This window comes from Acipenser ruthenus, chromosome 1 (assembly GCF_902713425.1).
Source record: "Acipenser ruthenus chromosome 1, fAciRut3.2 maternal haplotype, whole genome shotgun sequence".
In the NCBI taxonomy this organism is placed as follows: domain Eukaryota; kingdom Metazoa; phylum Chordata; class Actinopteri; order Acipenseriformes; family Acipenseridae; genus Acipenser; species Acipenser ruthenus.
In genome coordinates, this window is record NC_081189.1 from 6,585,326 (window position 1) to 6,600,662 (window position 15,337).

The following is a 15,337-nucleotide window of genomic DNA, read 5'->3' on the forward strand; positions in this document are numbered from 1 at the left end:
GGAGGGAGAGAAACTGCCCGCAGCAGCAAACGACCTACTATACCTCACTAGCTAGTTTTTTGATGATATAATTTGTTAATTTCTGAAAATCCAATTATCAACAGTTTGGCTTGGCTAGGCTAATAAATGCATGATTCTTAATAATGTTTCAGATTTTCAGATCAAAAGTAACATTTTTTTCCCTTTTAAAATCAACAGTACACAAAACAGACCCCATGAGTATTCTCTACCATGATCTCCATTTTATGTTCTCTTCCTTTTAGAATCTGCCCCTATTTAAAAAATGCATGTTTTTTTTGTTTGTTTTTTCTTCCCAAAAGTAATAAGCTTGGGAAATCAAGTGTCTTAAAACAAAATAATGTGTTTCTATTTTTCATTTAAGATAATAATAAAAATAACACATAAAAAAATTGTGGAATGCAAATATTTAAACCCTTGTTCTGTATCTCAACTAACCATCTTTCACAGTGAGGAGAGAGGTACCAGTAAATATAGCCAGCAGCGTCATACATACTTGTACAGAAGAAACTGAATACATTCTTCTTATAAATTAAAGACTATAGAAATAATGTTTTCTCCCTTTCTGATCAATTTTTAATTTACCCAATTTAAGCATGCTGTTCCCAGGCTTCTCCAAGTAATTATTGTGTTTTATTGACAGCCAGTATCTCGCGGGAGGCTATTTAAAAAAAGTTTAACCCCTGAGCAAGTCACTGCTTCTCTTGCCTTTGAAAGTGTCAAGTGCATTGATTTTAACTGCAGGGAATGTTCTACCTTCTACTACCCAGAGAAACAACCTGGAAACTCTTAAAGCAAGCAAGGAAGCAAGATCAGCCCCCTTTATCTACACACACACACGAGAAAAAAGACTAATTCAGCAATTCAGGCCATTTCAACTAATGTTAGAGGCGAAAAAAGTCACAGACAGAAAGGATCAGTGCCTTAAGCCCAAGGATAAAGGAAGGGGGCATTGGGGAGGGTGGTAGAAAGAAGGGAGGGGGCATTGGGGAGGGTGGTAGAAAGAAGGGAGGGGGCATATCTTAGATACAGTACCACAAAGTGATAGAGAGGAGCTGGTTTTGAAAAAGACATCAATCGGACTAAAAAAAGAGCAACATGACAGAAATTAAACAAGATTCCTATGTTTGACTTCGCCGCATCTAGCCCCTTCTCAGCCTCCCATTGAAATTCTGGTCATACACAAACCCCAAGGCTTTTGACACACTTTTGAAACACCACACCCCCCCTCTTTCTTTTCTCCAAGTCTCCCGAGCCACTAGTAACTGTCTAACAAGAGCAAAAGGAGAAATATGGATCGTATTTTTTATTAAACACCATTTGATTTTGTTTTAGTTTTTTGAGGGAGGGGGCTTTTTTTCTGGAATGCGTAGTTAATTTTCTGTTTGTTGGGGAGGGGAGGGTGGGGGGAACACAGACACAAACAAAAAAAAACACTTGTTTAAAAAAACAAGAAGAAGAAAAAAATAGCAACCGCCGAGTTGCTGTATATTCATTGCCGCTGTCAAGCGCTCGTTTTCACTCATGCTTCTTCAAAACCGCTGGGAAAAGAGATCTCAACCTACTGCTTGAGGATGCTCATCCTTTCCAGTCACGTACACACTAGCAGCTCTGGTATATTTTGGTTGGGTCAATGTCAAAGTAACAGCAAGCTAAAACAAGATGCTTTGAGCAAGCAATCAATTCGTCAGGAAAGAAAATAAGAAACAGAGGGTACTGTAGGTGGGGTGTGGGGGTGAGGATAGATTTTAGTGCATACTTAATTAGCTGCTGGCATGTTCTTCTTAATATTGCAGCATGAAACAGCAGTTAATATCCAGCAGCACTCTAACATCACAGAAGGTTGTATGCACTTTTAATACTGAAACAGTGCCTAAAATAGCAGAAGGTAATTGTAACCCAAGACTGCAAGCCGTTCACTCTCACTCGCTCCCCCTCTATTCTCTCCCTCTCTCTCTTTTTTCAAATTCAGTCCTGACAGGGCCAGAAGGTAATGATACAGCTGCCATGATGCAACAAGCAGACCTGTCTTCTGTCAAGAATTGAAATCATAAAGGAATAAGCTGTCATTAACAACCTCCCTGCAAACACTGAAGCTGTCATCTCATTGTTTCCCTTCGCTGGCACTGGGACTGGTGCAGGCTCCTGTCGGCTGTCAATTCAGCAAGTCTCTGGGATTTAAACACTTCCTGATTCTCTATCATAAGATAGCAGGGAGACACCTAAATAACTGTGCAGAAAAAATACATATTACCTTTAATGAAAGGACATCTTTCATTCATGAATCTGTGCTTGCACAGACACCCACTTTATCTTGCTGGGCTACACTTTCTTTCCCCCTGTTCATCCAAGTGGCTTTGTGCCAAGTATGATACTACATTGCTATAACTGAAGTCAGTAAGGAAATCTGTGGTGTCAATTCAGAGTATTGGTATCTAGGGCCTGATTAGTAATTGGGATGAACTCTTACCTACCTCGAACCCAGCTGTTGAAATGAGTTCCCCTTAGACATTAGAGGTACTGAATGCAGCAGAGGTTTCCAAGACAAGTTTGTGTGATTTCTTTGTATGTTTTTCAAATTGCGACTGTGCAATTCCCTGTAGTCAGTGTGTGTGGAATGTATGATTTATTTCTGCTAGGGATCCATTCCCACCATTGTTTTTATTTACATTAGCTTCTCGTGGTGTTTTTCAATAGCACAGCGTGCAGTGCCACCCGTTGGTTGACTGCAATGTAAAAGTTTAAAAAACTTTTTTTCTTTTTTCTCTCTCCAAAGGAAAATCAATATCTCTAGCAGTATATTTACTGTTGGTCTTTAAGTGTATTCCTAAAGATTTAAACAGGTAGCTATTCAAACCAACCTGCAATTCTAATTGGCTGTAAAGTTTTTATGTAGGTGTGACCTCTCCAGTTTGTAAAGAGTGAAAGGTGGAATGTATTATTTCTTTACTCAAGACTTTCAGGATCCTACAAAGAGATGATCTGTGTTTCATACATACAAAATCCCATAAGCAAATTAGTATGAATCTATAAAATATAGTGCCGCTTTCCATACAGTAATTAATTACAAGCTTCGTTCTTTCTTATTCTTTCCCTTGAAAAACTAGCAGCTTGAACACAGTTTCCATAGGCAATGTTGGGAAACATCCATCACACATCCAGGATTAAGATGGATCGTTATCCTATAGTGCCTCAAAAACAAAACTGATCACAGTGAATTAATCATAATAATTACTGCATTCAACCAACCTTTTTACAGCAGGGTTTTTCCTTACAAAAAAAAAAAAACCAGCACAAACACACTTGTGGTTCAATTCTCAATATATCCTTTTTCTGTTTATGAGAGTGTCCCGCTGACAGCAAACAGACTTACTGAGATAACCAGCAGGTTTCAAATTTACTTTCATCACATTATAAAAACAACGTACAGAACCTCCAATAGAAAACTATTGTATCCATACTGTACATATTCTCCTGTACAGAACTGGGTGACGAACAAAAAAAAGAGATGGAAATAGGGGAAGACAAGTAAAGTGGCGCAGACATTCAAAAGAAGAAGGCTGTGTCTATTAATAATAAATATAAAATAAATGAAATTTATTGCACTTTTTTCTGGTGTCCCAAAACGTGCGGTATCCCGCTTGCTGCTTGTTCAGAATACCGCCGCTAGAATTCTGACTAAAACCAGGAAAAGTGACCATATTACCCCTGTTTTGGCCTCTTTACACTAGCTCCCTGTGCAGTATAGAATCGGTTTTAAGATTTTGCTGTTAACTTACAAGGCCCTGAATGGATTAGCATCTAGTTATTTGCAGGAGTTACTGACCCTGTATCTTCCAAACTGCACTCTGGATCACAGGATAAGGGGCTGCTCGTTATTCCTAGAGTCAACAAAAGCAACACAGGAGGTAGGGCTTTTTCTTGTAGAGCTCCAAAATTATGGAATGCTCTGCCTTCGTTTGTCAGGGAAGCTGGGACCGTTACAGTTTTAAAGTCAAGACTAAAAACGCACTTTTATAAAATGGCTTTCTTATCTTAGTAGGTTTTAATGTAACTTTAAAATTGCTACTTTTGTATTATTATGTGTATACTGTTATTTAAATGGTCTGACTGTGGCAGTTGTATGTGTAACATGCTATACAAATGCTAGCTCTTTTCTTTCTGTTATGTACTGTACAGTGCTTTGCGATACCTTTGTATAAAAAGCGCTATATAAATACAATAAATAATAAATAAAAAACAACAAACTAATACATACATAAACAGATAAGTGCTGGGAGCAGACAAAAACTACTACACATAATTATATTTCTAACGACAGCAACAACAACATTTTTACAGTGTCAAGGTACTATAGCCATTAGGGAGAATGTAAGTTATGTTGCAACTTGTTCAAACACAGCAGTTCTTCCAAAGCACTGAAAAGCGATGTGATCGGTTAGCTGTGTGTTCAGATACTGTTGGGAGATTGACTGGGGGGGCAACAAGGGACCGACAAGTCAGGTTCAATCCACACAACAAGATCAATACCTAATGGTCGTATTTATTTAGCTGCTGCTTTATATTACAGAGTGTTTGACTTCCTCTACTATGAACGTTTTCTTTGAACAGCTTTTTTTTTTTTCTCAACTCAATCTTACATATATTTTCTTAGGATCAGGCTCTTACTGTTATCTGGTGGCATCATAAATTAGATTTTCCATTTGAAACAAATACAAATAAAGGATGTGAACATGAGATGGACACGAGGTGGTGCCAAACGCTAGGCAAAGTGATTTAAAGGTAAAGCGATTTAAAGGTGAAGTGATTTTAGCCGTGTTGTTTTTATTTTTTTTTTAACACATTTATTTAACTTTACATTATCCTAACAATTAGATTGCAATGGTTCCTAACCCTTCGTCAGCATCAATAATATGTATTTATTGTTTAAAAACAAAACCGTACTATCCACAGTAAATGCCTTTAAAATGTCACAAACACAAATATAAACTACAAAAATAAATATTATATTGTCCCTGGAAACTCAAATTGTACAAAATCTAATAAAAAAAAATTGTCAGCACATAACTGTGCTTCGATATGCAGTGGCATTGTGCATAAGAAAAGCAGCTTCAGTATATTCATCGACAAAAAACACAGAGAACTTGTATACATAACAAAAAAAGAAAGATAGAAACCTCAAAAAAAAAAAACATTCCAATCAAAACAGCACTGTTGTCAAATTTTCAGGGTTCTGTACTGTAGATGGGGGGCCCATATATTCTGAATTGAGTTGCCTCTCTCAGTCATCGATTTTCCACAATAAAATCATATTTTTTTTCTAATATACTGTAGGAGGTAATAAGCAGGGTATTGTAAACAATACAGTAATACAATGCAGTGCTGGACCCTAACCAGGAACTGCATGTGGAAGCCTACATACAGTATATATATATATATATATATTTTTTTTTATACTGTACTGTATCAGGTAATAAGCAGGATATTGAAAAGAATGCAGTTATCAAATACAGTGCTGGAATTAATGATGCACTGTTTATAGTGATATGCAGTACACACAGACATAGTTTCATGAAAATGAATATTGGCTAAAAAAAATAAGTAGGGCTAAATCAATAATTTTAGAAGTGATAAACCATTTCTTCATCTCCCTCAGCTCTCCTGCAACTCTCAACAATCTATTCTGCCAGTAAGCAGGAGCTGCGATTGTGGTATGTGAAAAATGTAGATTTTTTGCAACCTTCAGAAGGCAGAAATGTAGCATGTGCACTTTGAAAAACAATGACTCCTGTTTCCTCGAGTCGGACGAGGACGTGCTTGGTATCAAAATAAAGACAATCGATTACTGGTGTTTAATCACCATTAAGGATTACCCAGGATATTCAGAGTTATGAAACATGTTCATTTTAAACACACTGGGGGTGCATTTGCACCCCTGCCACTGATAAAGCAGACAAAACAGTATTCCTGTGCTCATTAACCAGCTGAACTCTGACAGAACATCATTTGTTTTTGCATTTGGACGTTTGGCTTCTACCAAAATCTACCGACTGCATAGCAATCACCTCTAAATCAAGAGTCCAATGAGCCATATGGCCCAAGAGGCATTTGTTGGAAAGCCTGGTTTAGCGTAAAATCACAATTTATAAGTGCAGTTCGTTCTCAAATCAGCATAATGTGTACCCACGTAACACACTCTTTTAAGTTACTATCAGAACTTCCACCACTGTAATGTTTCTTAACACAGCTGTTTGATTATTAACTTAATTCCTGTACTTGTCATTCATTTTGCAAGCACATCTTCAGATACTGTATGCATGAGAAATCAGCCCAAATGTGTTACATATGGGTGTAAAGTACAACGATCACACCATCACTGTCATTATCCAAGACGAGGACCAGAGCACTGGCTTCACCTTCTGAGACCGAGTAAAAATCAGAAATGAGGACCAGTGCCATCCATCTGCACCATGAAACCAGTCAGCAAAACTCAATCTCATCTTGTTTCAGTGTCAGCTTTCTTGAGGTAACTTCCTCCATCAGATTAAGCTGGAGAGACCCATTTCTGCTAGGCTGCAATCCTGCCTGTAGCTGACTCAACTCAAATCTTTCTGATACAGGCCTGTTGTCGACTGGAAACAAACAGACCAATTTTTACATTGCTTTCTCTCTCTCTCTATTTAACAATGTAAGCATGACATAAACACAGCATGATATATGCCATCTTCTATATGCACACAAACTTAATAATGTCCTAAGCAAGTTTTATCCCAATGGGACAAGTGGTTCTGCTATATTAAAATGTAAGTGTGACATACAGACAGTCGATGATACATTATGGAACTTAAAGAAAGTCCTCAGCAAGTTTCATGACAATGATACAAGGGGTTCTCTTGATACCTGCCTCTGCTTTTTCCCCAGACAGGGATATGCATCACAGACAGGGATATGCATCACAGACAGGGATATGCATCACAGGCAGGGATATGCATCCCAGGCAGGGATATGCATCCCAGGCAGGGATATGCATCACAGACAGGGATATGCATCACAGACAGGGATATGCATCACAGGCAGGGATATGCATCCCAGGCAGGGATATGCATCACAGGCAGGGATATGTATCACAGGCAGGGATATGCATCACAGGCAGGGATATCCATCACAGGCAGGGATATGCATCACAGGCAGGGATATGCATCCCAGGCAGGGATATGTATCACAGGCAGGGATATCCATCACAGGCAGGGATATGTATCACAGGCAGGGATATCCATCACAGGCAGGGATATGCATCACAGGCAGGGATATGTATCACAGGCAGGGATATGTATCACAGGCAGGGATATCCATCACAGGCAGGGATATGTATCACAGGCAGGGATATGTATCACAGGCAGGGATATGCATCACAGACAGGCATATGCATCACAGACAGGGATATGCATCACAGGCAGGGATATCCATCACAGGCAGGGATATGTAACACAGGCAGGGATATCCATCACAGGCAGGGATATGCATCACAGACAGGGATATGTATCACAGGCAGGGATATGTATCACAGACAGGGATATGCATCACAGACAGGGATATGCATCACAGACAGGGATATGCATCACAGACAGGGATATGTATCACAGGCAGGGATATGCATCACAGACAGGGATATGCATCACAGACAGGGATATGCATCACAGGCAGGGATATGTATCACAGGCAGGGATATGCATCACAGGCGGGGGATAACAATGGTAGCTATTATTTTTGTTTCTAATGCAATTGAGAATATTTCTCAAATAAATAATATACTTGTATTCAGCTTATTCCTGCAGAGGAAAAGGGTTATTGGGTTTATCTCTTGAGTCACCAAATGTTTTAATAGTTCAGACACATGCAAACCCATTGCCTGGCCTGAAGCTAGAACAACAATATATTTAAAAATAAAATAGCACAGTCTCTGATAAGTCTATAGGCTGATTCATTAGGGTTCATGTCATTTTAAAGTTGAACTGTTAGGTTTGACAAAACTACAGTTACTACAATACAATCAGGTGTACTGCAAAATCATTTAAGCCAATCGGACAACTAGATTAGATTACGGTGCACAAATCACACCCACATCACAAAAGGGATGACAGTGCAATGGCTTTGATAACACACATCCCCAAACAAAGCAGACTACATTACTATAAACGGGTAAAAAAAACAAAACAGTAATTCACTGTCTCACCTCCACTGCCCTCTTGATGAAGGGGATCTGAGTTCCACTGTCCAGGTCCTCATTGATGATCAGCCGTCGAGCCCACTGCCCAGCCCTGACCACTCCACTGCCGTGAATCAGAACCAGCAGCTTGTCAGGGTTGCTCAGAGCATCTTCAGTCACATAGATGAAGCTTTTTGGTTCATCATCTGTAGCATCCACCTAGCAGAGAGAAAATAAAAAATAACATACACGTCTTCATAAAAATAATGTGGAGAGATGACAGATGAATGTGTTGTGCAATGGAATCTCTGACATGTATCCCATAATATAAAGCTGCATGACCTCATTGCAAGTCAGTTTCAGTTATGATGGACAAGACAGATGATTTAAATGTATTTCATTTAATTGAGTTTAACAGTGACAATTACTCCCCGAAGGGTGGTCCCGTCAGACTTTTAAAAAGGAGCTCCACAAGCAGGAGCTTCTGTATCCAAGACTGCAGCCATTACTGATGTTTCACTTTAAAAGTCTTAAAAGCAATAACTCTGTAGATTTCTTTTTTTCAGTCTGTAGCCTTGTCACAAAGACGGCCAGAGTGGGTGGCGTCAGACCAGAAAAGGAATACACAGAGAGATGTGGTTTGGTATAAGCTGGGCGCGTGATCGCGCTCAGCATTTAATAAACAGAAAATAAAAGGTTTGAAACACAAAAAACACTGGACACGGCACTTGCGCCAAAATAAAGAGACAAACAAAAACGAACACACACTAACAAACAGGGACGAACAAACACGGTGAGTAAAGCAATATTTACGTTCCTTCTTTCTTTCACTTTTTAGTTTCTCCTCTCTCTCCCGTTCTCCACTCACCGAACACCAACCCCGACTGAATGAAACGTGCATCTATATATACTGTTGTGCTGGGATTCAATTACTAATTAATTATTCACTTGAATCCCAGCACGTGAATTAATTCTGTGCAACCCCGTGCTCGCATATTATATTTTAAATGCACGTGCGTGATGTGCAATCCCGTGCCTAAATACAAATATACAATTTAAACACACGTGAAACACAGACCTGTTTATATCCCGTGTACCAATCTATACACCAACATTAACATACGCACCCATACATACAACACAGAACACACAAATGCACACAGGGGCGGGGCACTTTGCCACATATACCCCCCCTTGTGCGCAGCACACATGGCCTCAACGGCCACCTCCCCCCTTAAAAATCCAGCAGTCCAGGACAAAGTCTCGGGCTGGGAAGGGAGGCTTCAGTAGGCCCATGGCTGGCAATGCTGTCAGCTCCCCTGCCGGTAGTGGCACGGCTGACAGCATGCTGGTCCCGTCCTGCAGCGAAAAAGCTGCGGGGGCAGATGGTCCCCCGACCTCCCCCTTCTTCGTAGCCGGCAGCTCCCTCCTGTGGGGCTCCGGCCACAAGAACTCCTGCAGCGAAACTACTGCTGGGGAACGTGGTCTCCAGACCTCCTCCCCCTTCTTCGTGGCCGGCAGCTCCCCTTTCTGGGGCTCCGGCCACCGTACTCCCTGCGGAGGTACGGGCAGCAGAGGCAGCTCCTGCTCCTCTGCTCCGGGCGGTGGTGGAGGCAGAGGCAGCTCCAGCTCCTCTGCTCCTGGCGGTGGTGGAGGCAGAGGCAGCTCCAGCTCCTCTGCTCCTGGCGGTGGTGGAGGCAGAGGCAGCTCCAGCTCCTCTGCTCCTTGCGGTGGTGATGGCGGAGGCAGAGGCAGCTCCTGCTCCTCTGCTCCTTGCGGTGGTGGTGGCGGAGGCAGAGGCAGCTCCTGCTCCTCTGCTCCTGGAGGTGGTGGAGGCAGAGGCAGCTCCTGCTCCTCTGCTCCTTGCGGTGGCGGTGGTGGAGGCAGAGGCAGCTCCAGCTCCTCTGCTCCTGGAGGTGGTGGAGGCAGAGGCAGCTCCTGCTCCTCTGCTCCTTGCGGTGGTGGTGGCGGAGGCAGAGGCAGCTCCTGCTCCTCTGCTCCTGGAGGTGGTGGAGGCAGAGGCAGCTCCTGCTCCTCTGCTCCTTGCGGTGGCGGTGGTGGAGGCAGAGGCAGCTCCAGCTCCTCTGCTCCTTGCGGTGGTGGTGGCGGAGGCAGAGGCAGCTCCTGCTCCTCTGCTCCTTGCGGTGGTGGTGGCGGAGGCAGAGGCAGCTCCTGCTCCTCTGCTCCTGGAGGTGGTGGAGGCAGAGGCAGCTCCTGCTCCTCTGCTCCTTGCGGTGGTGGTGGCGGAGGCAGAGGCAGCTCCTGCTCCTCTGCTCCTGGAGGTGGTGGAGGCGGAGGCAGCTCCTGCTCCTCTGCTCCTGGAGGTGGTGGAGGTAGAGGCAGCTCCAGCTCCTCTGCTCCTGGCGGTGCTGGCTCCCTCTGCTGTGGCGGCTGGGCATGTGCACGCCGTGCTGCCTTCAGCAGCATAGCGAGAGGCTGCTGGGGGACACCAGCATCCTGCCCTTCTCCCCCCAAAAAATTTTCAGGGGGTTGAGCCTGTAACTCCTCCCCTTCTGGCTCTTGGGGCTGAACCAGCAGGCATTTTCCCTCTGCTGGTGGCTTGGGTCCCAGGGCTGTGGAAGCCCCGACTTGCCTCCCTTTGGGCTGTGGACGCACCGACTCCTCCCTTTTGGGCTGTGGACGCCCCGACTCCTCCCTGTTGGGCTGTGGACGCCCCGACTCCTCCCTGTTGGGCTGTGGACGCCCCGACTCCTCCCTGTTGGGCTGTGGACGCCCCGACTCCTCCCTGTTGGGCTGTGGACGCCCCGACTCCTCCCTGTTGGGCTGTGGACGTTCGGGCTCCCCCCACTCAGGCGTAGGACGTTCGGGCTCCTCCCACTCAGGCGTAGGACGTTCGGGCTCCTCCCACTCAGGCGTAGGACGTTCGGGCTCCTCCCACTCAGGCGTAGGACGTTCGGGCTCCTCCCACTCAGGCGTAGGACGTTCGGGCTCCTCCCACTCAGGCGTAGGACATTCGGGCTCCTCCCACTCAGGCGTAGGACATTCGGGCTCCTTCCGCTTGGGCTCCTCCCATTTGGGCTGTGGAGGCAAAACCAGCAGGCATTCACCCTCTGCTGGTGGAGATGGGGACAGCAGGTACTCACCCTCTGCTGGTGGAGATGGGGACAGCAGGTACTCCTCTGCTGGTGGTCCTGCTACCTGGGCTGCTGTTCCATTTATGGTTGCCTCCAGGTAGTTGAGGACAAACTCCACACCCTCCTCCAAGGTGTTTGGGGTGTGTTCCTGCTGATATGCCTCCCATCTCTCACTGTCCATCATCCACAGGACTCGGACGACTATGGGCAGAGATTGGGCCTCCAGCCCAGCATTCTCCAGGAACCAGCCCCGCAGTTTGATGGCGTCTTCTGCCATTGATTTTTTTTGTTTGTTTTTTTCCCCCAAAACAATATTTGTAATTTTTTTTTTTTTTTTTTTTTTTTTTAATCCAGACCCCTCCTGGTCTGACGCTTGGAGGCGCGGCTATCCCACGAAGACACCACGTGTCACAAAGACGGCCAGAGTGGGTGGCGTCAGACCAGAAAAGGAATACACAGAGAGATGTGGTTTGGTATAAGCTGGGCGCGTGATCGCGCTCAGCATTTAATAAACAGAAAATAAAAGGTTTGAAACACAAAAAACACTGGACACGGCACTTGCGCCAAAATAAAGAGACAAACAAAAACGAACACACACTAACAAACAGGGACGAACAAACACGGTGAGTAAAGCAATATTTACGTTCCTTCTTTCTTTCACTTTTTAGTTTCTCCTCTCTCTCCCGTTCTCCACTCACCGAACACCAACCCCGACTGAATGAAACGTGCATCTATATATACTGTTGTGCTGGGATTCAATTACTAATTAATTATTCACTTGAATCCCAGCACGTGAATTAATTCTGTGCAACCCCGTGCTCGCATATTATATTTTAAATGCACGTGCGTGATGTGCAATCCCGTGCCTAAATACAAATATACAATTTAAACACACGTGAAACACAGACCTGTTTATATCCCGTGTACCAATCTATACACCAACATTAACATACGCACCCATACATACAACACAGAACACACAAATGCACACAGGGGCGGGGCACTTTGCCACAAGCCTCCATAATGCAAGGATGTAATGTAAAGATGCTAACAACGTACAGCATGACCAGCTTGGGTTAGTAATGGTCTTGTTCTACTTTCAAATCCTGTGCTATTTATGAACAACCACTTAAAAAAAAATACAAATAATGTCTGTCTCAATTTATAAACAGCACATTCATTGCAATGCTTTTTATATTACACTTGTAATGTAAAAGAAAACATTTCACATTAGGAATGCATCAATGGCTAATTATTCACAAAGTAAACAAGCAAAGTGGTTTATTGTTATACACTGCGACTCTAATGTAAAGCAGCTTTACTTATAAAAACGAAGTCAGTTTATTCACTAATTAGAAAAAGTTACAATAAAATATAATGCTTATACTTACTGGGAGAATTTCTTTTTTCATGTTGCATTCTTTCTCTAGCAATTCATAGACATGCTTTGTGATGATCTGGGAGAAAAGAATATATAATTATTCAGTACAGCATGAGATACCCTAGTAAAATCCTTTTTAAAATAAATGAACTATATATTCTACATAAATGCACTATATGTATCTAGATATAAAACGGGGGGGGGGGGGGTCGGGCTTTTTAACAAAGGCTGTTGTACTAAGCACAGCAAACTGCAAGGGAATTGTCAACAAAAAAGAGCATATCTTAGCTACAAGCTATGAGCTGATGTAAGACATGTTTATCCCCAAAGCTGCATGTGAGAAACATGTATACAGTGTAATTTTACCCTCAGGGAAACACTTTTATGGTTTAATGACATTGACAACTTTCCTCTTTTTTTGCCAACAGAAAATTTCCTGCATTATTGACTGCCTTTGGAGTACAGACAGTGCATAAAGAGAACGATGCCAATAGCCGAGAAAAAAAAAGAAATGTTTCTTTTATTACACCAATGTTTTAAACCACTTACTTACAAACAACTGCCAAGAAGCTATATCAAAAAAAAAAAAAAAAAAACCTGGTATGCTGATGTGTGGTTTGGTGCGTTGCTTTGAAATGATCTGAAGGTATGTTTACAGTTCAGCCTCCTATCAACCAAGGTCAACATTTTGGAAAGCACCACAGGATGTTTAATGTCTACAAAATCTCTCAACAGACATAGATACTGTAGCCTTGAAGATTGTCTGGCTAATGCCCTGAAGAATGCTTGCCTTGTAACTCCATACACATCAGTAAGGGATGGTACAGGGCCATGCTCTGTGGAATGTGCCTGCCATGAAGCCTAATAGGGCTGGGGCAAATGCAATTTTCTATCTTCATTGATATCTAAACTTATATATGGACATTAGGGCATACTCGTTGGAGGGCAGTGCACATGCACACAGTAGGAACAAGGTTAGTGAAGCAGTGGGGAATCAATGTATACCGTGTCCATACCTTGTGATGCCTCCTGGCATAAATCAATGGAGATTATCTCAATTGCAAGGCGTAATCGTTTTATTACCTCTTATTAGCATTGCAACTTTCTAGAAAGTCAGTTAACGTTGTTCTGCTTGTATTATGGCTTGAACCTCCCACTACATCTGCACCCTGTCCTGGGTTTCAGAACTACCATACTTAAGTACATTATTGAAATGAGGCCGGGACTTTAATGTTAAATACACTGTTCCTCCCTTACAGCTGTATGAACATTCAGACCTACAAGTCTGACTTATTCATGCTGTGAGAAGTGCGATCAGTTCAGAGAAAATCTACCAGGGGCCTGATTGTTCAGATTCCTAGAACCTGGTCATTTCAATAATATACATAAACAAGGGAAGCTCTGAAACCAAGGAGGACTGGGTACAGGGCCAGTGGGAGTTTCAAGCCCTGTGATACAGTTTACTGTCATTAGTAAGAGGTCTACAGAAAATAATAAGTGACTTGCACGAAAGTTGTTTTTGCAATGAGTAAGAAAAGGTGTTTTTGTTTCACAAGTGTATGAAAATAAAATAAAACCTTTAAATATAACAGGAAGTAGCCCAAATATGGCTTGGTTGAATCTGAGACCTAACTAGGACCTGGGAATCTGAACACTGTAATGTAACATGTAAAAATGATGCAAATGGGTTAGAACTAGATCTGTTCAAAGATTTGAAGTTAATTGCTTCAAAAAGACTATTAATAAGTTATTTTTTTCTGAAATGCAATAGTGCATTGCTAGTATAAATTCACTTATGTAGGCCAAGCTCTTTAAAAATAAAATCATCAACTATTTTGATCCGGGAAGAAATAAATCCTGTTGGGAGATGTAATATGAAATATGACATTTTGCTCAACCCTGCCTATCAGAGAAGACTAAAAGCAGAAATTAAATGATGAATTTTATAATTCAGCTAGTTCAGGAAAATGCCAAGAATAGTTTTAAGATATATTCCATTTAACTTCACTAATTCACTAAATGTCAGCATCACTGATGAAGACTGAATGATTCTGAAGCACAATATGCTTGTGTTTAATGATATGAATAAGCCTTGCAGAAAATTTCATTTGTGGTACAATATTTACTCAGCGCCTCAGGAGGTTAAAAAAAAAACAAAAAACATCAGAGGATAAAAAAAGAAAATAGATTATAAGTGTGTCAACATGTCACTCAACAGTGTCACTGAATAGGCTGTGCTGCAGTTTACACACAAGCACTTTCACATAAGTTTTGAGTCAGGAAATTTGGTTGTATTTAAATCCGATGCATTGCTCTCAAGGGAAGCGTGCAGATAAGAGCTCTAAAGCGAGGTCTGTTAGTTCTGGAGATCCATATCTGAAAGTGCCTCAGGCACGTGTGTGACGAATTTCGGGGGGTCTCAACTCGAGCATGACCAAATTCTTTAGCACAGAAACCACAAGCAGAACCAGTCAACACAACTTGGCATATTGTGATATGGCGAGTTAAACAAAAAAGAAAGACAGAGTGATATTTATGCATTGAAATGTTGTAAGAATTTGTTGGTGACAGTTTAGATTTGGGGAATCTGGTTTTCGTACTTTATCAAGTAGTAACAAGCTGTTCATTGTGATGAAG

At 42.4% G+C, this 15,337-nt stretch overlaps 1 protein-coding gene across 4 annotated transcripts in view; it reads right to left on the reverse strand.

The window, feature by feature from the left end:
- The window catches only part of LOC117973461 (cotranscriptional regulator FAM172A-like), a 177,930-nt gene that overhangs the window by 143,739 nt on the left and 18,854 nt on the right, over positions 1-15,337 (reverse strand). For all 4 annotated transcript variants that reach the window (XM_058985518.1, XM_058985575.1, XM_058985656.1 and 1 more), the window contains exons 5-6: positions 12,711-12,776; positions 8,252-8,443 (exon numbers count right to left, since the gene is read on the reverse strand). In XM_058985518.1, coding sequence (XP_058841501.1) covers positions 8,252-8,443; positions 12,711-12,776 — 258 coding nt within the window. The remainder of the gene's footprint in view (positions 1-8,251; positions 8,444-12,710; positions 12,777-15,337) is intronic.